Source organism: Pongo pygmaeus, chromosome 7 (genome assembly GCF_028885625.2).
Source record: "Pongo pygmaeus isolate AG05252 chromosome 7, NHGRI_mPonPyg2-v2.0_pri, whole genome shotgun sequence".
In the NCBI taxonomy this organism is placed as follows: domain Eukaryota; kingdom Metazoa; phylum Chordata; class Mammalia; order Primates; family Hominidae; genus Pongo; species Pongo pygmaeus.
In genome coordinates this window covers 72,187,597-72,211,822 of record NC_072380.2, presented here as the reverse complement: position 1 = coordinate 72,211,822, position 24,226 = coordinate 72,187,597, and the positions used below count along the sequence as shown (strand labels likewise).

Here is a 24,226-nt window from a genome sequence, read left to right as displayed (position 1 = left end):
ATTCCTATACATAGTAAAAAGAATTTAGAATGAGTTCTTGGACATTTACATAACTAATACTTTATTATACTAGCTTTGTTACAACTTTAATTACCTTTAGTAGACATTGACCTAGTTATTAATAAAAGGCCATTTAATTATTCCTCAAAAAGGACATTCAGATGGACTAGAACCGAGTTCTGTTAGTTTTTTTTTTTTTTTTTTTTTGAGAGAGAGTCTTGCTCTGTCACCCAGGCTGGAGTGCAGTGGCATGATCTTGGCTCACTGCAACCTCTCCGCCTCCTGGGTTCAAGCGATTCTTCTTCCTCACCCTCCTGAGTAGCTGGGACTTCAGGGGTGTGCCACCATGCCCAGCTAATTTTTTGCATTTTTAGTAGAGACAGGGTTTCACTGTGTTAGCGAGGATGGCCTTGATCTCCTAACCTCGTGATCCATCCAACTCAGCCTCCCAAAGTGCTGGGATTACAGGCATGAGCCACCACACTCAGCCCTATTAGTTTTTTTTTAGTTAAAGCTAAACACTGAAAAATGTTGTGGTTGTGGTTTATGCTTTATATTTTTCAGATAGGAAAGGAACATGTTGGCTTGAAGGCTGTGACTGAAATCCTCCAAGATATTCAGTATAAGGTAAGTCATTATTTAAAATAATATAGAAATACTGGTTGTGTAGGAGGTCCCCGTGACCACCTGCGGGCTCGATGCTGTGTTAGAAGGACTCACAGATCTCAGAAAAGCTGCTGTCCTTGTGGTTATGGTTTATTACAGTGAAAAGAAACAGATCAAAAAGCAGAGGGAAAAGGTGCATGGAATGAAGTCCAGGGGAAACCAGGCACAAGCTTCCAGGTGTCCCCTCCCAGTGAAGTCACTTGAGGATGCCCCTAATTCTCCTAGCAATGATGTGTCACAACATGTGTGAAGTGTTGACAACTACGGAAGCTCACTCTAGCCTTAGTGTCCAGAGATTTATTAGGGGTCAATCATGCAAGCACTAAATGCATGCAACATAACTGGCCTCAGCTACTCACTCTCTAGCAGCAACCGTCTCCCCGCCCTCTTCGCCATAAGTCACATTGTCAGCATCAGCTTATCTGTTCCAATTGGTACAGTATGTCTCAAGGCCTCAGACATACAACAACAGGAGTTCACCATAAATACAGCATGGCCCAAAGCTGCAGGCACACAGAAACAGTCTTATCAGGTAGGATATTCCAAGCTCAGTGGTTATATCCCAGGAGCAAAGAGTTAGTCCTGAAGACAGGCCTTTATATGGGATGTGCAGGATTTGAGCAACTCAGGCCTGCTGAGTTAACCCTTTCCTACCTGCATGCTATAGGAAAGTTGTATAAATGAAACAAATAAAAATTTGGGGAATCATACTTCAAAGTATTTATGTTAAATAAATTTAAAAAAAGAAAACAAGTACACATATGTGGTAAGATAATATCCGAGAGAAGGTGATCCACATGACCCTGCCATGATATGGCCTAGCATTGCTAGGAAGCCAATGCTACCACCACACCCAGCTAATTTTTGTATTTTTAGTAGAGACAGGGTTTCACCATGTTGGCCAGGGTGGTCTTGATCTCTTGACCTCATGATCCACCCACCTCGGCCTTGCAAAGTGCTGGGATTACAGGCGTGAGCCACCATGCCCGGCCCAATGCCAGTCTCTCTTATAAGCAGTGCCTTCTTGGCTCACACTTAGTCAGCTGAATGTGAGTGGCCTTGGAGAGGGGAAGTAGTCTAGTCTTGTAGGGCTGCTGGAGATACAGAGCAGAAATTGAACTTGTTTAATTACAGGAGATCCAGAGACCCAAAGCCAGATTTAAGAAAGATCAATTTGGGAATCAAGTTTGATTAGCTTTATACTAGCACAGCCCAGGGTATCCTGAACCAGGCAGAACCTCCACTGAAGATCTCCTGAGTAGTTTTGGAAGGAACCCAGCTTCCAAGGGATGCCCAGTCCAGATAAAAAAAGCTGATAAAAAGACAATAAGGGCACATTTTGACTTATATTTGTACAGCTGCAGTGGACTGAGAAAATTTCCTTTATTTCATCATCTAACAGGACACCAGTCATTATGGAATTCAGGGGGATCGGGGAGGCAAGTAAGCTAGATTCTTTAATGTTTGAAATAGTCCCAGGGAGTCAGGAAGGGACTTGGAGGTTATGCAATAACTTTCCCTATTGCATCTGTATCAATAGAGAAAAATCTTTTAAGAAACATCTGATTCACATGACAGGACTATTTTCCTCTAAAGTCTAAGCAATTTAAATGACATGATTTAAAATGATGATCTTAAATGTGAATTGTTGAATAAGGGCACAAATGAGTCCCTTGAAATTTGTATCTAGCTTTGATAAACACTGATCGGAACAGAATATTTCCATCTGTTTTAGATCTCCCTTTCCAGATGAGGAGAGCATCTAGCATAGATCCCAGAGCTGAGTTACCAAATCCAAATAGGACAAAACAAGAAGTTGCAAGCCAGGTTGTAACGCTGAAAAGATTAGGAGCTGAAATGAAAGCAAGCAGGAGGAAAGGCATTTCGAAAATTCCCCCATCCAGGGTTCAGGCATTTTACAGTGAGAATTTAGCCCAAATCTCTGGTATGAATGTGCTCAGAGCAGAAAAGGTAACTGACATGGGGCAGATGGGGCACCAAGTGTAGGTTCCACACCAGGACTTACAGGGAGAATTGAACTGTGGTAGCAAAGAAAATAGACATAGAATTAGAGCAGGAACCAGACAATGTTACTCCAATGAGAAGGTGGAAGGAGATACCCACAAGTCTGTGGGACCTGATGAGGCCATTCAGAAAAGACTTCATTCTAATTTTTTAGTTCTAATAGATTTTTTATTCTAAAATCTAGAAATATTACATTAACATTGGGTAAATATTTTTTTCTTTTTCAGGGGAAGTCCAAAACAATACCTTGCTTTAATCCTAACACTTTATTACCAGGTGAGTATTTATCTGATTGCATAAAATGAATTTTAACTGTGGCTGTAGTCACATTGTTTTCTTCAGACTATGTAAAACTATATATTGTTAATTAATAAAATTTATTTGCAATTTATATTCTGTTTAGCAGATACCATTTCCAGATTACTCTAAATATGGAAGTAAACCTTTTGAAATAATAAAGAGACACTTTGCCACTAGTTCCATTGATCCGTGAAGAGCTTTTGTAGGATTGTCATTTGTAAAAATTGCTACCTCTGTGTAAAGCACCAGTATAACAAAATAACTTTGGCTGGGTGTGGTGGCTAATGCCTGTAATCCCAGCTACTCAGGAGGCTGAAGCAGGAGAATCGCTTGAACCCAGGAGGTGGAGGTTGCAGTGAGCTGAGATCATGTGACTGCACTCCAGCCTGGGCAACAAAGTGAAACTCTGTCTCAAACAAACAAACGAACAAACAAAGAAAAAGCCTTCATGTACTTCTAAGATTGATCAGTGGAGTTCTTAATCTTTAGAGTAAAATAAACTTTGTATCTAATTTTATAAGGTTACCTCTCTGCAGTAATACTATTATTATATATTATTCCACTTGTATTTCTGTACAGATAACAATTATATATTAAATACTCAGAATATGATTTAAAGGTTGTTGTATATAAAATTTTGATTTTCACATTTCTCTGCCCAAATTATGTGCTGTCTCTTAGTGTTTTAAACAAAACCAGTTGATGCATTGTATCTTCCATTTTCTACGTTTAATTGCTCTACAACAAACCAATTTCTATCATATGTTAACCATTTATCCATCATATTAGTCATAAATTCCTCTAATGCAGAGCTAAAGGATTTCATAAGAATGACTCATTTTGTTCTATTGTAATATGATTTTAGTATTTTGCTGTTGCAGAAACAGTATAATGGTAGCTAGAACTGAATGGTTAAAAATACAGGCTTTCAGACAGACATGCTCCTACCTATGTAATCCCAACACTTTGGGAGACTGATGCAAGAGGATTGCTTGAGGCCAAGAGTTTGAGACTAGCCATAGCCAGACCTCGCTCTCAAAAAAAGAAGAAATAATTGCTGGCTGTGGTGGTGTGCACCCATAGTCCCAGCTGCTTGGGAGGCTGAGGTGAGATGATCACTTGAGCCCAGGAGTTTGAGGCTACAGTGATTCATGATCACACCACCACACTCCAGCAGCCTGGGTGATAGAGCCAGACCCTGTCTCTTAAGACAAAAAAAATACAGGTTATGAAGCCAGATTGCCGGAATTCGAATCCTGGCTCTGCCAATGATTATTAGCTGAGTGACCTCAGGCAAACTACTACTCTTTTGAGATTCTGTTTCCCCATCTGAAATATAATAATATTACTGCCTATCTCACTGGTTTGTTGTGAAGGTTAAATGAATTAAAGTAAATTGCTGGCACGTCATAAGCATTCAATAAATATTAGATATGAAATAGGTAAATCCTTTAATAAAGTGAAGAAACCCAAAATATGGATACACTTCTAAAGTGATTAAACTTGACAGGTATCTATAGTAATCCATTGACAGAAATCACTGTAAATAATAGAGAATTCATCATGTTTTTTATCAATTATTTTCTCCACAATGAATAGTGTAAGACTGTGGGGCTCTAGTTTAAAAATGACATCCATCTTAGAAGCGTCATTTGGACAGTTTGTAATTTTGAAAATTGTTGTTGTAGTCATCAGCATTGTTATTAATTCACTTGCTTTTTCCATGACATGTCCACGTGGCCATGCAGATCCTCTGCTGCGGGATTACTGGGTGTATGAAGGCTCTCTCACGATCCCACCTTGCAGCGAAGGTGTCACCTGGATATTATTCCGATACCCTTTAACTATATCCCAGCTACAGGTGAGTGTGCTACTTTGAATCTTTCAGAATGAAGTTCTGAGTTAAACATTGTTTCTGAGAAAGGAAAATGTCTGTTTTGTGTTTTAGCTTCCTTTAGATCAGTCATACCTTTCCAGATGAAAGTTAAATGGCTTGAACTAGTGAAAGTGATTGAAAGGTCAAGGATGGACAGAATCCAACACTAATTTATGGTCTATATTTTAAAAGTTAGTTTTTAGAGAGTTAATAGAAATCGCTGAAAGAGCAAAACTTTTTATTAGTCTAGTTATTTCCTTATGTGAATTTCCCCAGGTGTGGAGAATAGAAAGTCTGGAAGTAAAGTGGGGATGCTGGTTATTTCTGTAAGTCACTCATAGGCTTTGAAATAGTTTTGCCTTGGTGTGTACAGGAAAATTCTGCATGTGTGGGGTGAAGGACCCAGAAGGAGTGCCCTAGAAAATTCTGGATTGTTTTCTAGCTTCGCTTTTGGTCACCCACCCCTGGCCTTGGGCTCTTCATAGGTGCCCTAAATGCTACTGCACAGTGGGTGGGAGCATCCGAGTGAATTGTCACTGGGATGTTAGCTGGTGGAACATGAGGCAGCATCACTCAAATGTATTTAAACCATGATTTTGATATTATAGAAGGGGCTTTAAATATCTCCTGTCTTTCAGGGATCTGTGTAAGGGATGGGTATGTTCTGGAAAGCTATATTGTTTCTTCCATGATCAACCTCAAAAGGCCTGGGAAATACTCTCAGCAAACCAAGTTTTCTTTGGTAGCTTTTAAATATTTGCCTTTAATTCTTGAAGTTAAAAAGCTCAAGTTCACTAACTTCTCAGTAAAGCTTTCTTTATTTTGTCCTTAAATCTTAAAAAAAAAATCCTTCTTCCAACATTTAATAATTTCTCTTTATTTCTGTTTTGCTAGGGATTAATTTAAAAATTTCCCCACTCAGCCTCTCCTCCCCATACCCTTCATTATTTTATGAACTTTGATCATATCACTTTTGAACCTTCATATTTTTATGACAAATCCTAATTCCTATATTTAGTCATTCATCTGTTTGTTCTTATAAGAGACTATTCCCCACACGATTAGACTAGGGGTATGGGTTTGAGAAAAACAACTGTGGAGGTGAAGGGCTCTTCTCATCACACTGAACAGGGGTATATGCTGCCAATACTCACTTATCACTGGTGATGTGTTCTGGTTTCTTAGTACCACTAAATGCACTTTGCTTTTAATTTAAAAATGAAGAACAAAAAGAAACCCTTCCTGAATGCCAACTGGACACAGAGGATAACAAGATTAAAACACAGTTTTTACTCTCAAAAATTTCACCATAGAGTTGGGGAGGCAGATGACTAAACAATTAACATGATAATAAGTAAGGTGCTCTGGAAACACATATGGAAGAAACCCAACCCAGTCCAAGAGGTTTAGGGAATAATTTCTGCAAAATATTAGAAGTTAGTCTGGTGAAGGACAGGAAAGAAGTTAGAAATTTGTGTCTAATGTTAAGCCTAGAGTTTTGGACTCACGATATCTAGATTTGGGACTTAACAGCGAAGATGATGGCTGCTATAACAGATAAACCTCAAAATGTCTGTGGCTTAACACAGTAGAAATTTATTTCATGCTCACATAAAATCCAACATATGTGTTTCTGATTCGCAGTGAAGGCTTTTCTCTGTGTAGTCATTCACAGTCATTCTGTATAGAAAGAAACACTTCCGTCTTCACTGTCCTCCTCCCACAGTTGCCCTCAATGAAAATAGGGTGAAGGATCTCAACAGGGATCTTTTGAGGGCCAGTAGTAGAAACAGGGAGCTCCACTTGTACTTACTTTCTGTTAGCTAGAACTGGTCACGTAACTACCCTAACTGCAGGGGAAGCTGGGAAGTGCATTCTAGCTTCATGCCCAAGAAGAAGAAAAAAACAGATTCAGTGATCAGATGAGCTAGAATTCCTGGCACCATAGCTCAAGCTGAGTAGGAAGACAAGAAGATAGCCCCCACTGAGTGCAACACTGCAGTGGAGATGGGGGAGATGATGCCTTCTTAGGAACTAAGGACCAGGGGTCTTGAGAAGAACAGGGAAGGAGTGTTGCCAAGATGTGGAGGAGGATGGGGTTAATACTGAGAAATGCTGTGGACGAGTGCTGCCAACCCAAGCATCAAATAACTACAGCACCTTTTAAAAATGGGCCCAGGTGCTCGGAGTTCTGAACTTCTGGCTTCCATCTGGCTTAAATTCTGGATCTCAACTTGTTCATGTCCTCTGGTACCTAGTGTTTTCCCTGGCCAGGCATGCTCACTGCTTGATTCTGGTTTTAGTTTCCTCCTCTGTTGCTGAATGTTGGCTTCCCTTCTGCAATACCATTCGTCCTTCATCCCTTCCACTGTGCTATTTCTGGTTCCTCCAGGTAAGTAAACACCTTAGCCCATCTAAGCAGTTTGCCTTGAGGCCCCTACCATGATGAAAGCCTTCTTTTCTTTTCTGATTTGCCTCATCATTGCAAACAAGATTCATGAACAAGAGCTATAATCGCCGGTTAGGCCATTGTTAACCCAAAGGAGATATTTCTGTAGAATGTTGAGCTGAATGTAGAGGAACCAAGCATAAATATGGACCATATATAGACCATCTTTCTAGAAGTTTTATGGGAAAGGCAAGGAGGGATTTAGGGACAACGTTTAGAGAATAGTCAAGTGTTTGTTTTGTATTGTTTTTTTAAGTTAAGATTTAGGAAATACTAGAGGTTTTGTAGGCATATTGAAAATAATCTGTGAATAGAACGGTTGATCCCTTGATATGGTGACTGCCGTTATCATTCCCAGGTTTCAGATGAGGTGATTGAGGCCCAGGGAGATTAAGAAACCTTTGCCTGGTTGACATAGGTAGTAAGGGTGGATTTGGGGATCCAGCCAGTCATGTGTGATGTCAGTTCTGGGTGCTTAACTACTGCCCCTTTTGGTGTGCCCTCTTCAACACTGCAGTTTGTTTGAGACCTTCTTTCTACATGAGGCCTTGTCAGGAAGGCCCCAGCAGTGTTAGAGGAGGTTTCTGCCTTTTCTGTTGTTATATTCTGTATCCCCAGTTGGAGGAGTTTTGTTTCTCTCAGACAGTTGGAAACACATAACAAGAACTTCAGAGACAGAGGTCTAATGTGCAGATTTAGGGATCCTTAGCATCAAAAAAAGAGCAGAATAGGCCGGGCGCGGTGGCTTATGCCTGTAATCCCAGCACTTTGGGAGGCCCAGGTGGGCAGATCACAAGGTCCGGAGTTCGAGACCAGCCTGGCCAATATGGTGAAACCTCATCCCTACTAAAAATACAAAATTAGCCGGGTGTGGTGGCAGGTGCCTATAATCCCAGTCACTTAGGAGGCTGAGGCAGGAGAATTGCTTGAACCCGGGTGGTGGAGGTTACAGTGAGCCAAGATGTGCCACTGCACTCCAGGCTGGGCAACAGAGCGAGGCTCTATCTCAAAAAAAAAAAAAAAAGGCAGAATAACAAAAGAAATGAGACACCCAAGAAAAGAATATGGACAGAGAAGAGTCAAGTAGTGAGGATGGGAGGATACAGTCCCCTGAGGCTGATACTTCCTGAAGTATCCTTCCTAAGACTCTTCTAAACTGGTAGGACCCCATGCAATTCACTCATTTCTGTTTGCCATCTGATTGCTCCAGGTCCCTTCTCTTGCTGACTTTGTATTTCTGAAGCAGAGAAGGGGTCTGGGGTTAGCAGGCATGTGAGGGCCATGCTCACTGCCGGCTGCCCCATCCAGGTCAGACTCAGGGACTGCAACCCGAACAGGGGCTGTGGGTCATATAGTCACTGTTGTTCTATGAATGATACATGTAAAACATCAAACTTTCCTCTGCATTTACTTTTTCTACAATTTGTCTCGAGGATACATACACATTTTTGTTGTTGTTGTTGTTGCAGATAGCCAAAATCTTAGATGCCCAAATTTCAAAGCCCCAAAGCTTAACATACAGCATATTTTATGATACTCGGATGCATTCATTTGCTTTTACTTGTCATTGACCCTGTTAATACAAGGAGTGTATTGATACAGTAAGGAAATTATGTCATAGTCCTAGCTTCCTTTTCTTTATCCTTTTCATAGGCAGTTTTTAGCGTGTGAAATTGCTCCTTTGAGACTCATGTGGAGTCTGAAGGAATGCATGCATTCATTCCTTCATTTATTTGGCAATTATTCGACATTTGCTATGTGCCAGTTACTGTAATCAGTACTGACAAGGGGAGATAAAAAAGACACTCTCGAAGAATTCACCATCTAGGAGGAAAGGCCAGCTGATATAGGTGTATATTAAAACAAAAACAAAAACAAAAAACCCAGTCATTTGCTGTGTCCAGCGGTATGGGATGGTATGGACGTAGTCTTGAGGTAGCACATAGGAAAGGTGCCTGGATGAGAGTTAGTTATCTAGAAGGCCTTCCCCAAGCCAAGAGGTGTTGTCTGAGTATTCATGGAATTGCCAACAGGGGAAAAGTGTCTGTATGCTTGTGTCTGGCAGAGAGGCCAGAGAGCAGAGTGCATTTGGGAAACACTTGCGGTAAGTGTGGAGAGCCTGTGACATGGACATGAGGGGGTTGAGAGAGAAGCAGGAGACTTCCTCAGTGAGCCTCAGGGCTGTGCCATGGAGGTTGGGTTTTCTCCTGAAGGTGGCAAAGAATCACAGAAATGTTGTAAGGAGGAGAGAGATATGATCAAATTCGAATTCAAGAAACGTACTCTGTAGCTGCAGTATGAAGATGTGGGTCACATGTCAATGAGATGGAGGGAAGGGAGTAACTTTAGAAATAATAAAGAAGTAGAAGCAGAACCTGGTGGCTGATGACATAGGAAGGATTTTGGGAAGGAAAGACTGCCTTGTCACTGGACCTACCCTGGATTTGGCTTGGTTGACTGGCAAGGGTAAGGTGTTGCTTTCTACCATGATAGGGAATCAAGGAGGAAGAGCAGCCTTCATGGAGAAGATACCACGTTTATGGTTGCATATTGAGAGTTTGAGATGCCTTTAAGACATCCAAGAAAGGGGTATGGTATACAGGTGGTGGGTGAAGCTGTTAGTGTAGAAGAGGAAATCATTCGGGGAGAGAAAAGAAGTGATTCAGAGAATGAGGGATGTGTAACCAGGGGTGTGCACTGTAAGAGTGTCCCCAGGAAATGTCTTGAGAAGTGGAAAAAGTCAGGAGACTCATGTGATGGTTAGAGAAGCCATGGGAGAGGCAAGTTTCAAGAAGAAGTAGAGAGATCATGAGTGTCAGATTCTGCACACACCTTCAGTTAAGGACTAAAAAGTGTTAACTGGATTTAGCCACAAGGAGAGATTATAGACTTGAGAACAAAGTAGACGAGCTGGGTGTCTATAGTCACATTTGTTCAGCATTACTTTATTGAGGGTAATTTCCTAAAAGTAGATCAGATCTTTCAGTGAAACTTTTTTTTCTTGGCCAGGCATGGTGGCTCACACCTGTAATTCGAGCACTTAAGGAGGCTGAGGTGGACAGATCACCTGAGGTCAGGAGTTTGAGACCAGCCTGGCCAACATGGTGAAACCCCGTCTCTACTAAAGATACAAAAATTAGCCAGGTGTGGTGGCGGGCACCTGTAATCCCAGCTACTTGGGAGGCTGAGGCAGGAGAATCACTTGAACCTGGGAGGCGGAAGTTGCAGTGAACCGAGACTGTACCATTCCACTCCAGCCTGGGCAACAAGAACGAAACTCCATCTCAAAAACAAAAATGTTCTTTATAATCACAACAAATCTTAATTTATTGAAAGGTTTAGACTTGTTGAGTGCCCAACATTCCCATTTCCACCTAGAATTCCTTTAAGGATTCCCTTGCCAGCATTCACAATGTTAATGCTGAACTATATTGAGAATGTTAACTGATCCTGTAGATACGATACAATATTTTACTACTATACTGGCCAGTGTATTATGCTAAGATCCAGAGACAGACCATTGTGCCTTAGGCTCTCTGGCTTCAAAGGGAACCTAACTTTGTATTTTTCCTTGAAATAAGCCAGTGACAAAGTCTAACCCTAACCTACTAAAGTCATGCTCCCTGATTATTGGGAGATAAACCATATCTTACCACAGGGGAGCTGAAGCTGAATGAATGCATATTAGAAGAAATAATCTCAACTGCCCTTGAAAATAGATGACTTTTCAATTAGCTGTACTTCTTAAGGAAAAGACTTAGGTGCTATTAGCACAGAGCTCCATCATAGCATCTGTTCAGAGGGCAGCAGAGTTAAAATGTAGACACACACAGACACACATTTACGTATATTAAAATGCAATTTAGAGTGATTTAGAAAAAAATAATAATCTTAAGGGAATATAAATCAGTCTGTCCTTGAATGTTTTACTTGGTGCTGCTCATAGAACTTCACAGGAAGCAAAGCAAAAATGGAAAAGGTCCAAAGAAGGCAGCAAAAGTGAGAGGAATCAAAAGAAGAGGATGTGATTCTAGGAGTTAGACCAAGAAAAATTGAGAAGCCTCAAAAATTGAGAAGGGAAGGAGAGAGATGCTTGACATATAAAATAGCAAAAGGAACAATGAATGGCAGGCGGAGTTTCCACATAGCTGATTATATTGAGAAATTAAAAAATTTGCATTAAATTAAAGAACAGTGTTTTCTTCTATACCATAAGGTTTATGTATGTAATTAAGCTGCTGAATATTATTGTGGAAAGAATTGGTATCTTGACATGCATCACCTGCCATAGGATAATAGTATTGGCACTAGCAACATTGAAGAAGTTCTAAATCATAATGGTTTCCTATTAAATGCATAGTAGCTGTGATTCAGGGAGGTGTAGACTTCAGCTGAAGTGTAGTGTGGACTGTTAAGCTCATCATACATTGTCCTGAGTACTATTAATAGGAATTCTAGAATTGGAAGCCCCTTTTTAGTTGAATTTTTCATATTATTCCTGGTTAGCATGCCTTATGTAGGGAGAAAAAACACAATTGGACGGATCTGAATGAGTATGTATTTCTTTTTTAAAAATTATCTCTAACCATTAAATAACTTTATTAAAATTTTTTTATTTCCATAGGTTTTTAGGGAACAGATGGTATTTGGTTACATGAGTAAGTTCTTTAGTGGTGATCTGTGAGATTTTGGTGGACCCATCACCCGAGCAGTATACACTGAACCCAATTTGTAGTCTTTTATGCCTCACCCCCTTCCCACCCTTTCCCCCTGAGTCCCCAAAGTGGGGACTCATGCGTGTGTGTGTGTGTGTGTGTGTATATGTATATACACACACACCACAGTTTTTTAATCCACTCATTGATTATGGACATTTTAACCATTAAATAACTGTAATATAAACGGTCTAAGCATTCAGAAGCCAATCAGCTGGATTGTCGTGTTTGGAAATGAGACTCTGAGAACAGAATACAAATACCAAAACATTACCAAATCTAACAACAGAAATTTTAAGACATATTCTGATTTCACAGTCATTAAAATGTGAATACATATTAATCTTAGAATTGATAGAACAGGGTATTATGGTATAGTGCCATCTGTGCAAATATGTATGTACACATACAGAAATGAGTTAATAATTAAGTTTTGCTGTCCTTTTCCTGCCCTTTTCTTCCTCCTTTTTCTGCATTCCCTCCCTACTTATCTATTTCTTAGCTTATCTACATCTTCATATTAAATGTCTGGTTTTTTCCTTTCTCTTTCAACTTAAAATAACACCAGTGAAATGAAGGAATATGAATGTGTTTATTTTTTTTTCACCCTGTGGTTACATGATACGTCTTCTAGAATATTGAAAACTGCTTTAAATGTTCTTTTTCTTCAGTCTTTCCTCCTCTTCATTCCCTCTGCATTCCGTGTTTCCTGTGGGTTGGAGAGTAGGGCTCTTTACATCCTGACAGCCCGAGTTAGTGCCTGGCGTATGCTCAGCCTGTGGGATCTAGAAGCACATCTGGCCCTGGATAATTGAGGAAGTCTGACCCCATTCACGAAGCAGCAAGTCTTTCTCAGGGGTCTTCATTCTCCATATGGAATTGAAGGGGCTGTTTCCCTAAAGTCCAGGTTGCCGTAGGGCCACAGCATGGTTATGTTTGACAGTCACTTCACATGATTGGGAACATTTGTTGGAGATTTTCTTCTCTGCCCATCGCCATAGTTTGAATGGGTCACCTCCAAAATTCAGGTGTTGCCAATGTGATGTATTAAGACGTGGGAACCTTTAAGAGGTGTTCAGGCCATGAGGGTCCTTCCCTTGTTAATGGATTAAGTCCCTTAAGAAAGAGGCTTCACACAGCATTTTCTTGTTGGCTCGCTTGTCCTTCTGCCTTCTGCTACATGAGGATGAATGAAGAATGCCCTCACCAAATGCCAAATGTCTTGATCTTGGGCTTCCAGCCTCCAGAACTGTGAGAAAATACATTTCTGTTCTTTATATATCATCCAGTCTCAGGTATTCTAACAGCACAAAACAGACGAAGACATCCATGGTTCTCAGACTTGAGCATGTGTCAGATCCCCTGGAAGGCTTGTTGAAGCACAGATTGCTGGGTTCCACCCCTGTGTTGCTGATTCAGTAGGTCTGGGGTAGTTGCTGACAACTTACACATTTATTCTGGGAGGATACTTTGAGAACCACTGTTTCATATGTACCTGCATTCATCTTTACATGTAATTGAGATCAGCACTGTAACCCGAGAATGCCGAGGTCCTGAAGGTGCGTGTGAGGGGGCAGCGCTAGGCCAGCCCTGTCCAGTGGGAACATGATGTGATCCACATATTAAACTTTCTAGTAGCCATGGTAAAAAAAAAAAAAGGCAAAAGAAACAGGTGAAATTAAGAAATTAATTCAAATAGCGTATTTAACCCAATACGTGCAAAATACTATCATTTTAGCATGTAGTCAAGGTAAAAAGTTATTGATGAGATTTCTCTCCTTATTTTCATACTGAGTCTTTGGCTTGCAGTGTGTATTCTGCACTTCCAGCACATCTGATTGGACAAGCCAAATTTCAAGTGCTTGGTGGCTATGTGGGCCTGGTGGCTGCCATACTGGACAGTGCAAATCAAGGATCTTCTCTCTGGGGAGACTCTTTCTTCCCTTTCTTAAAATGTGTTATTTTTAATTGCTTGTAGAGATTTTTATATGTATTTTCTCAGTGTCTTAAGTGATAGGCAGCACTTTCCCTGTGGTTGTGAGCTCTCTAATCTGTAATTCTTTAGTATGTTTAAATCTGTGTGGCTCAGAAACTCTCTTGAGGTGATGAGGGCTGACAGTGGCCAAGGTTGGGGCTCCTTTAGGCTGGGGATGGCATCAGGACCGTTGACGTCAGTGTTACCAGGGAGTGAATGTTCTTCCTACTCTCTTCCTCAAAAAAATTGAAAAGATCGATTACGGAGTCATGACAGAGTGAGAGTTGGTTTATGAATGAGAGGTCGGTAAGGAAGAGGGAGCATTGGTTTTAGATAGAACATTATATAATGGGGTAGAAGAGAAATGAGGCAAAAACAAGGTTGCAGTACATGAAAGGTGGAGAGTCCTCTCTCTCTCTGTTTGTCTATATCTGTCTCTGTATACATATATGGACTGTTTAAGTACAATTTGCTTTTGACTTTTTAATTTGATTAGTACCATTTGGAATTGTGTTATTCTGACTCTTGTTACTGATAATAAAAGAAAATGAGAGCACTAAATTTTATAAAGAACCATTTTATCAAGGTCGTAAAATATCTGTCACTTCCCAAAGTTTCCTCCCATGTCCTTTGTTGTTAAAATATTTTACTGGGTCAGAACGCTTAACATAAGATCTACCATCTTAGCAATTTAAAGTGTACAATGCAGTATTGTTAACTATAGGGACTGTGCTGTATAGGAGACCTCGAGGACTTATTTATCTTGCATAACTGAAATTTTGTACCCTTTAACCATTACATCCCCATTTCTGCTTCCTGCCAGCTCTTGGCAGCTGCCATTCTTCTCTCTGCTTCTAAGAGTTTGATTGTTTTAGATTCCACATACAAGTGAGTTCATACAATACTTGTGTTTCCATGTCTTGTTGATTTCCACTTCTGGATATAGATTGAAAGAAATTGAAGTCAGTATCTTGAAGAGATATCTGCACTCCCATGTTCATTAAGCCAAGACAGGGAAACCACATAAATGTCCATAGATGGGTTAATGGATAGAGCATACTGACTTTTATGTGTTGTATTTCTCTTTTAACATGATGACACATGAAATGCAGGTCAAAATAAATCTATTAGAACTTGGGAACTCCTGAAAGTTAAGTAGCACTAAACTGCAAACCCTGGAAATTAGCCCTTTGAATGCATTAATAAAGAAGCAGTTTTAAATCTGAACTTGTAGTGGATAATTTGGTTTGTGAGGCAGTGAAGATTGGAATAAATGTCTTAGACCAATTAGAGTGCACCTGTAGTTCAAACAACAGTGGCTATTGAATCTAATACCTTCAGAAGATGGGGAGTTCTTCATGAAATGTTCAGTGTTGGTGCCCCGCATTCAGTTTTCTCTTAAGTTGGTTAAAAACAAATACCATGTTTAAGTGGAGTAGCATTAACAATAGATGCAGTCATACATTCAGATATATGTGATAATAATGGTCTCTGGAAGGCCTTGACATTTGAGTTTCATTAAAGATTTCTATCCTGAAATATTATTCTATTATTCTGTTCATTTATCACAATCTCTCATTTCAGTGTGGCTGATTCAGTATGCACTTGGAACCATTTGAAGTGACTAAAGGGTTTTGGGGGTGGTTGCTTTAGAAAAATTGGCATTTCAGAAAGACACATTTTCCCCTCCATCTCTGTTGATGTTCGAAGTCTTCAAAGTGTTGCTGTGATCAGAGAAAAACATTTCTTGGGAAATAGTTTTCTCTGAGAGTACAGTGATTTGAGACTGGCTGGCTGTTGATTCAGATCATCTCTTCTGGAAGAAGTTGTTTTCACAGAGTGTGCTTCAGGGTGAGGCCTGGGGCTTGAAAGGTTTATCTCCAGTTCAGAATACATAAATATAAAATTAACCCAGCTTTAAAATAATCTTCAAAGTCAATAAAAAATGGATTCTTTCATACGTTGAGGCAGTAAAGTTCCTAGCCCACATTGCTCCTCAGTGACCTGTGTGTGCTTCATAGGTTCAGGTTGCAGGTATTAAGTATGATTACATGGAAAGTGAATGCTAGGAGAGATGACTTTAAATTTCCTCAGTGAATTATTGGTTTATTATAAATACTTTCTGCGTATAAAACTGTAGCTAAATATTTATCTCAAAATGCTGAAGGTTTCACTTCAAAAGAAGTTGTGCAATAGAAGTGCTAGTATTTGTCAGACACTTCCTATGTGCTTGGAACTATGCTGAGTGATTTTCATGAATGTTCTTTCTTATTTCCTAGGCTATCCTTGTGAATACTGTTATTATTATCTCTGTTATACACATGTGGAAACTGAGGCTTGAAGAGGTGAAGTCATTTGATCATTTGGGTCTTAGGTGGCAGAGCAGGACAAGAATTGGCCTTTGGGTACAGAGTCCACTGCCCTCACTGTGATATTCTTCTTAAGTTGGTGGGTGCAGCGCACCAGCATGGCACATGTATACATATGTAACTTACCTGCACATTGCGCACATGTACCATAAAACCTAAAGTATAATAATAATAATAATAATAATAATAAAAGAAAAAAAAAAAAAAAAGAAAAAGCATAAGATTCTCTCACTGACCGGGTTCCTTTTCACTCTGTACTTAGGGAAAACTGTAAGGTGAAAGCAAATAATAAGGGATTCTCATGCAGCTTCATCTTTAGAAGTTTTTCAGATGCAACAAGCAATAGATGCTACTCGTATTTTCATTCTAATACCTGAAGAAGATCTAGCGAAAAACCATCAAGCAGATTAAATAGCTGATTGCTTATCTGACTGGCTCGTCTATGTAAATACAACATATAGGTATAATAAAAAACTAAACAGGACAATCCCAGTTGGGTCAGACTTAATCTCATTAAGGGAAATCAATCAGTATTCAGTGACATGGAAAAATAAGACATTCGAAGTGCGTGTAAGTACAGAGAAAAAAAAAAAACCCACAGAAAAGAAGCTGGCTTTCTGACCCGGATTCCAATCGAACTAGCCGTTTAATTTTTTTCCACCTCTATGTATGAGTGTATTGAATTAGAATGTTGTGGGATTCAACTCTTGGAGTCAGGGAGCCTCTCCTGAGGAAAATGCACGTGTAAAAATTTGCATATCATTCAGGGCTTTCGTGGGCCCCCTAAAGTCTCTAGGTGTCTCTTGACTTTGTTGAAACCCCTGAATTAGTTGTTGTCTTGTGTTTCATTTCTCTTTATGAATGGCAGAATTCTATAGCTATGTCATATTAAGGATCTTTGTGGATATAATCCCTTGATACACAGATGGTGAACTTTTGGTGGATTGATGCTGCCCAAATCACATTTGCTCAATATCCTGGGGTATGTGAAGGAGATAAATTATATTGAATTGACTAGAATTCCTAAAGAGATGGCTGTGGAGCTGAGAAAAGAGCAGGTAGACTTGGAATTGTCAGACTTACCCACTAGCTAATCTGGTAATTTTCAAAACTTCCAGCCTCAGTTCCCCCTTCTGTATATGGAATGAAGAATGTGTCATGTGACTATGTGGCACTTAAGTGAATTAACAGACAATGAACCCTGTAGTTGAATCGATAGATGGGAATAAGCCTGGGGAACGCTCATCACTTTTGCTTTTTGCTTAAACATTAATATTTCCCAGAGAGTCATGTCTGGCAGGCTCTGGGTTCTTAGAGAAACTGTAGGGCGGCTGATGGGCAAGGTCCCTGAGGACTCTGAGAACCTCTTCACTTACAGTGGGGAAGCCATGGGACCTGGAGAGCCCACCCAAGAAATGGAAATGAACTTGAAAATCAATATTGTAAAGACAGGAAGTTGGGCTCAGACTTTTGGAAAATCATTTTTTTGGACCTGTGCTCTCCAGAGGGCTAGAAAAGTGGCAAAAGTCTTTTGATGAAAGGAAACCTCTAATCTATCTGATAAATCTAAGATCTAATCAGTGTTTACGTACAGTAACATAAGAATCCATTAATTAAAATGTACTTGGAAAGCATTTAAGAGCACATTCGTTTGTTCACTTTTTCTTATTATGCTATAGATAGGCATAAATCCTTTTTGGGACAGGTTTGTATCATTGTTTTTTTGAGATGGAGTCTGGCTCTGTCGCTCAGGCTGGAGTGCAATGGTGCGATCTCAGCTCACTGCAACCTCCGCCTCATGGGTTCAAGTGATTCTCCTGCCTCAGCCTCCTGAGTAGCTGGCATTACAGGTGTGCACCACCATGCCTGGCTAATTTTTGTATTTTTAGTAGAGATGGGGTTTCACCATGTTGGTCAGGCTGGTCTTGAACTCTTGACCTTGTGACCTGCCCACCTTAGCCACCCAAAGTGATGGGATTACAGGCATGAGCCACGGTGCCCGGCCTGTATCATTTTTACATTAGCAAATGGAGCAGATTTCTTTATCTATTTGAGTTGTTCAGAGACCTTGATATGTCTACTTCTGTTGTCATCTCTTGAAAGGGTCCTGTCTAATGTCTTAGGTCTGGAAGAATTAAGTCTGTTTTTTTTTTCTTTTTGAAGCTTAATTTTAATTTTCTCTTCAATAATTCTTGTAATTTATACATATTTTATGCATGTCATTTATGAAACTCCAATCTTGTTAATGTCCGATAATTGATTAATCTATTTTCTTCTGCTTTTATTTTCAGATAGAAGAATTTCGAAGGCTGAGGACACATGTTAAGGGGGCAGAACTTGTGGAAGGCTGTGATGGGATTTTGGGAGACAACTTTCGGCCCACTCAGCCTCTTAGTGACAGAGTCATTAGAGCTGCATTTCAGTAGCCAAAGAGGACAGGAACAAGTCTGGCTTCATGAGGGTATGTCCAGATTAAGTAAGGAAAATGACGTGCACAGCTACTTAAACCTAGCATACCAAAGGTACACTTATTGTGATCCTGGTAATTTAGTAATAAAAGCATATGTACTTCATCTTGATTAAATTTATGACACATTCTTGAGCTCTGTTAATTACAGGTCAAGTAGTTATTTTGATTTTATGCAGTATTGAAGAAAAACTATGATTATATTTTCCTAGCAGAGTAGCCTTTAATTCCCAGTTTTGGTGGCTTTCATAAGGGCAGACACCCTCAGGCCGAGAAAAAGTGACATGCATACCTCTTTAGAAACTTACCATGTTGTCCCCTTGAAGCAGCACCAGTCATGTCCCAGTGACCAAGGGGCACATAGGAGGGGACTTGGGGAGCGTGTGAGCCTCAGTGTGGACCCTATTTGTCTCCTGCAGAATTGATCCTCTTGTTTCTCAGGGTAGGGAGCATATCTGGCATGCATTGAAATACTTCTTCTATGGAAGTGCCTTTTATATGATAAATTGAGAAGCACTTATTAATTATCTGAATATGATACACTATTGGTTGAAACATAATCTATGTATTTTAATATATTGAATTCAATGTATGTATTCCTTAGTCTTAAGGAACTAACAAAATAAAATGTCACAAACATGGAAGAGATAAAATATAAAAAACACTATATATTGGATTATTTATTTACCTTGTAAATTGCCTAAGTGCATAGGTCATTGTACATCACTGGCAAACCACAGCTTCCCAAGGGGAAGGCATCTGTTGGAATAGAACCTAGGGAAGCAGCGAAATCTCATCTCTATAAACAATTTAAAAATTAGCTGGGTGTGGTGGCATACACTTGTAGTCCCTGCTATTTAGGAGGCTGAGGTGGGAGGATCACTTGAGCCTGGGAGGTGGAGGCTGCAGTCAGCTGAGATCACACCACTGGTCTCCAGCCTGGGTGACAGATTGAGACCGTGTCTCTAACAAAATAAAACAAAACAAAAAAAACGAAGAAGTCTGCCAGGTAGCCAAGGTGATAGACGTGGTGGCTTGGACACTAGAATAGGAACAGTGGAAGTGGAGAGAAGTTGATGTATGTGAAATAGAAATCGCAGGTTATAGCTAGTGATGAATTGGATGAGGGGTGGAGGGAGATGGAAGTGTCAAAGATAACTTCCGGGGTTTTACACTTTGGAAACCCTGGATGGAGTGCCACTGAGTGGCAGTGGGAAAGCTGCAGGGAGGCCCTGTTTGGTTGAAGATAAAGAGTTGAATTGCAGCACAGTGAGTGAGAGATGCCTGTCAACCACAAACTGCAATAGCGGACTCTGGTCATGAAGGTCATTAGCATTTCAAGAGTAGAGAACAGAAAACAAGTCTGGGTTGAAATAGGGACGTATTGGGTGTAGACATTGTACATGTTCATATAATGTTCTGATGGATCTAATGGGGTTACTTAATTAAGTTTGCATAAAATCTTGTGGGAGGCTTTACAGACAAGTTAGCCAAGACACAGATAAGTTAAGTTACGGCCCAAAGTAATACAGTTATTGAGCAGTGGAGCCGAAGGAGATCCAGGCATCTTGACTGGCAGAGCCCTTTTTCTTCACCACGACATGGGCAGAGGTTAAAGAGTTTTGCCACAGTGGCGGTCGAGTGACACATCAAGGAAGGATGCAGTTGCAGCAGGCTGAAGGCCATAGGAAGGGAGGAGCTGGAGACTCCAGGTCGCAGCCACCTTGGTGGGCTGGGGTGGGGCAGGAGGCTGCAGCAACAGAGAGGGGGTGGGATTGAGGAAATCTTTTTTTTTTTTTCTTTTTTAAACAAAAGAAATAGAACTTGTCTATATGCTGGGGTGTGGGAAAGGAGCAAGTAGATGGAGAGAGGCTGAAGGTACTGCTTCTGGGAGGAGCCGGAGCAGTGAAGTCTGAAAAGTTGAAAGGGATGAAATCCTAAGCACACAGGGAGACTGGCTTTTGCTGAGAGGATGGGCACTCTGTGCTGCAATGGGAAGGAAGAAAGAAGGAGGTGGTGGTTTAGAGCTGCTGTGTACCCATGACTTGCTCTTACCATTTAATGATGAATGGGGCAGGAGCTAGGAGTGGGAGAGCAGCAGCGAAGATGGGATAGGAGCAGAGGAAAAGGGAAGGATGTGTTCACAGGAGAGGCCAAGAGGCAGCGGGGGTGGGGTAAGGGTTGCAAAGCGTGAATTTTTGCATTTCTCCAGTCTAGGTTTAGTTAGTATACTCCCTGTGAATGATACTTTTAATGAAGGGAGATTATTCCCTTGCATGTTTGGTTTGTATCTGGTCCTAGACCAGAGTTGCCGTTCTCTAAATATCTAAATGACTATTATTATTTCCTCTCTCCTTTACACACACGCACACACACACAGAGAGAGAGAGAAACGTTGTTTATGAGATTTTGTATATTTCACATACTTCATATTCTTTATATGATAGATGAATAATGTGTAGTTTTTCAAAGTTTTGAGTTAATTACAATTTAGCTACTATTTCTAAAAGGAAGATATATTTGTGTTCTTACCTTGGTGGCTGAGATTACTTAAAGGGGATAATTTGCTCCCAAATTCCTAAGAATGGTACAGGAATTCTAAGGTGACTAATTCTTATTTCATTTTTTTATGAATAATTTTTTATCCTTTTATCTTGAAATGTGTAATACAAATCTAGTCAGAGTTCTATATAAAAATTATATTGGGAATCAGACTTATGTGTGTGTACTTTTTATTTGATATTTAATAATGCCCTAAGGCAGGTAATTCAAATTTTTATTAAAGTGAAATGATTTGACAGTCAGACTTTGAATTTAATGCATGAATGTTTCATTTAAGCTCTTGGAACTAAAAAGGAAAAGACATTTCTCTGGTAGTTGTTCTCTAAAAAATGTTTAAAATAATTCAGATTTATTTTAGCTATGTTTTACTGAAATAACTTTAGTTTTTAGACTTAAAATGACAGATTTTTTTAAAAAATGACATGTCTGGGCACCTGGAAGACTTTGATAACCAAGCTTTATTATTCCCATGAGTAATCTGTGACTTTTTATATTACCATTTAAGAAGTATGAACTATGATTTTGTATTATACTTGTTTAAAGAATTAGTATGTAAATCATCCAGGTGCTGGAAATTCTTTGGTTCAGCGGTGCTAATTCAGATTTACGGGTGCCTATTGATATTAAATGATCCTTTACCCATTGAATTTTCTCTATGATGCAGGAGAACTAAATGTATTTTAATAACAATGAACAAATGATGTAACAAGTTTAAGGTCCAGTTTACTTGTTACTTTTGGTATCATGACATTGGTACTCATCTTCCAGCAAAATGATTATTTGATTATTTGCCTTTTTATTTCATAAAGTGTTAGCCTATTTTTAAAAGGCTATTCTGACTGCTCAAAGACTGTCTCGCTTGTGACCTAAATATTGTTAAGCTGTATACATGTTTACAGTAACTGTAATGAATTATAATTATTTTCTGTAAAAAGCAATGTCACACGGCTCTTTAGTTTCTCTTTTTTTCCGCCTTAAATGTGGAAAAATAAGAATGCCCTAAATACATTAAAAAAGAAACAAAGCCAGAAAAATGGGGTTATTCAGCAAGCATCTCCAAATAGTCCCATTGTCAAACTTGCCCTTATTTTTGTTTTGGAATCTTTGAAGTTATCCTTGACTGTTGAACTCTTCCCTACTTGTACTTTTGCGGTTAATAATATTGTCTTCTTAGCTTTCATAAAGCTATAGCAAGTATCAATTTCATATCAGTCTTCTTTGATAACCTAAAAGAGTTACAGGTTAGAAAAGGATAAGGCATTATAGAGAAGGGGGTGCCTGTGTGAGGAAAGTGAGAATGTTCACTCTGAATGACCAAGTAGGTGAAAGCTGTTATCCTTCCAGATTAAATGGAAAGCTCAAAGCCGTATTTTCATTCAGTAGAACTTGGACTCTCCTCTGATAATTTAACATGGTGCACAGCATTAGGGTGAGAATTGAAGGCTCTGTAGATGTAGCTGTTTTCTATTTATTATATCACATAGAATTTCCTCCAACTGGAATGGATTTCCTACCAGATCTCAAAATGATTTCAGTAAAATGCCAAAACACCAAGGATGCTCAGAATACCTATTATGTTTTGATTATGTGGTATAAAAATTATTAACCCACCAATGAAAAATACAAGAGTTGTATGAGCTCTCTTCAAGATTACTAAACAAAGAGAATAATTCCTGCTTTAAAATATGTCTCTTCCTTTTTATGTTTTAGAAATGTTAATAATTTATCATGGATAAAAATTTCAGAATGATTTTTTCCTCCCACTATGAATTAAAACAAAATTGTGTTTGGGAGGAAGAATGTTTTGCAGTCATGGGCCAACTTGTATGTTGAATGTTAATATGTTCTGATACCCTAGATACAGTAGATTTCATGATTTTAAACCTAAAGAATATATTTTTCCATGAGGAAATCACTGTGACCAGTTTGTCATTTAAACATGTTCTTTCATGCCTTTTACCTCATGGATACTCAAAAGCGGACATAAAAAAATGGCTTTTAAGTATCAGCAAAAGGCTTTGAATTAGCTAAGGAAAGAATTTATTTCTAGAGGCTACAAGAAAGACCTTTCCTGTAAGTAGGTGGTTTAAATCTTGAGTGGGTTTTCGAGGAAGACTAAAGCATTAAATACTTGAGGTTCCTAGGTGGTTTAGGTGGGAACCTGCCTGGACGGGGATTGGGGAAATGTTCCAACAGACCTCACAAAGGCCCTTCGAGCACTGGTTATTATAGTTCCCTGGTTTATGAGGAATATGCTTTCCTGTGTCTCTATTAAATTTATCATGGAAAAGAGAAACCAAAGAGAACAGGAAGCAGGTAAATGAGGAGGAAAATGAAATGAATGTTTTTTTATGAATGAGGTTTTGTTAGTAAGTCTCCAACTGGAAACATAAAGCTTAAAAATTCATCTGAGGAAATTACTAAAATGCTAAAAAAACAAGTGCAGAAATCATTGGAAATCACCTATACTTTAATCAGGAGTATAAAGAGATACTTTTTTAAAAAAGCGTTGAATAAATTTGTTTTAATATTTTCTGTACCTCTTAAAAGAGGGTATTATAGAAGCAGTAGTATCAAATAAAGCTTTTATGTCAGCATTTCATTATTATTAAAAATCTTAAAAATAGAGGGAAAATAGAATCAAAATAGGATTTATACTAAGATTACTATTTTTTCAATTGGAAAAACAGAGCATTGCCTAAAAGTCTACCTCATTCAGATTAAAATAAGGGGTTAAGGAATTGAACCTCTATTAAAAACTAGATTGTTACTAGGCAGATACAAAGAGTTCATATTAGACTGTGTAAGAGTAGTGACAACCC

General features: G+C 39.3%; 1 protein-coding gene across 2 annotated transcripts in view; it reads left to right on the top strand.

The window, feature by feature from the left end:
- The window catches only part of CA8 (carbonic anhydrase 8), a 92,261-nt gene that overhangs the window by 53,653 nt on the left and 14,382 nt on the right, over window positions 1-24,226 (top strand). The window contains exons 5-8 of one of the 2 annotated variants that reach the window (XM_054499260.2): window positions 565-627; window positions 2,919-2,967; window positions 4,740-4,852; window positions 18,667-18,836. In XM_054499260.2, coding sequence (XP_054355235.1) covers window positions 565-627; window positions 2,919-2,967; window positions 4,740-4,852; window positions 18,667-18,801 — 360 coding nt within the window. In that variant the 3' untranslated portion in view covers window positions 18,802-18,836. Of the gene's footprint in view, window positions 1-564; window positions 628-2,918; window positions 2,968-4,739; window positions 4,853-5,143; window positions 5,198-18,666; window positions 18,837-24,226 lie in introns of those variants that run through there. The other variant, XM_054499261.2, reaches the window with a different exon arrangement.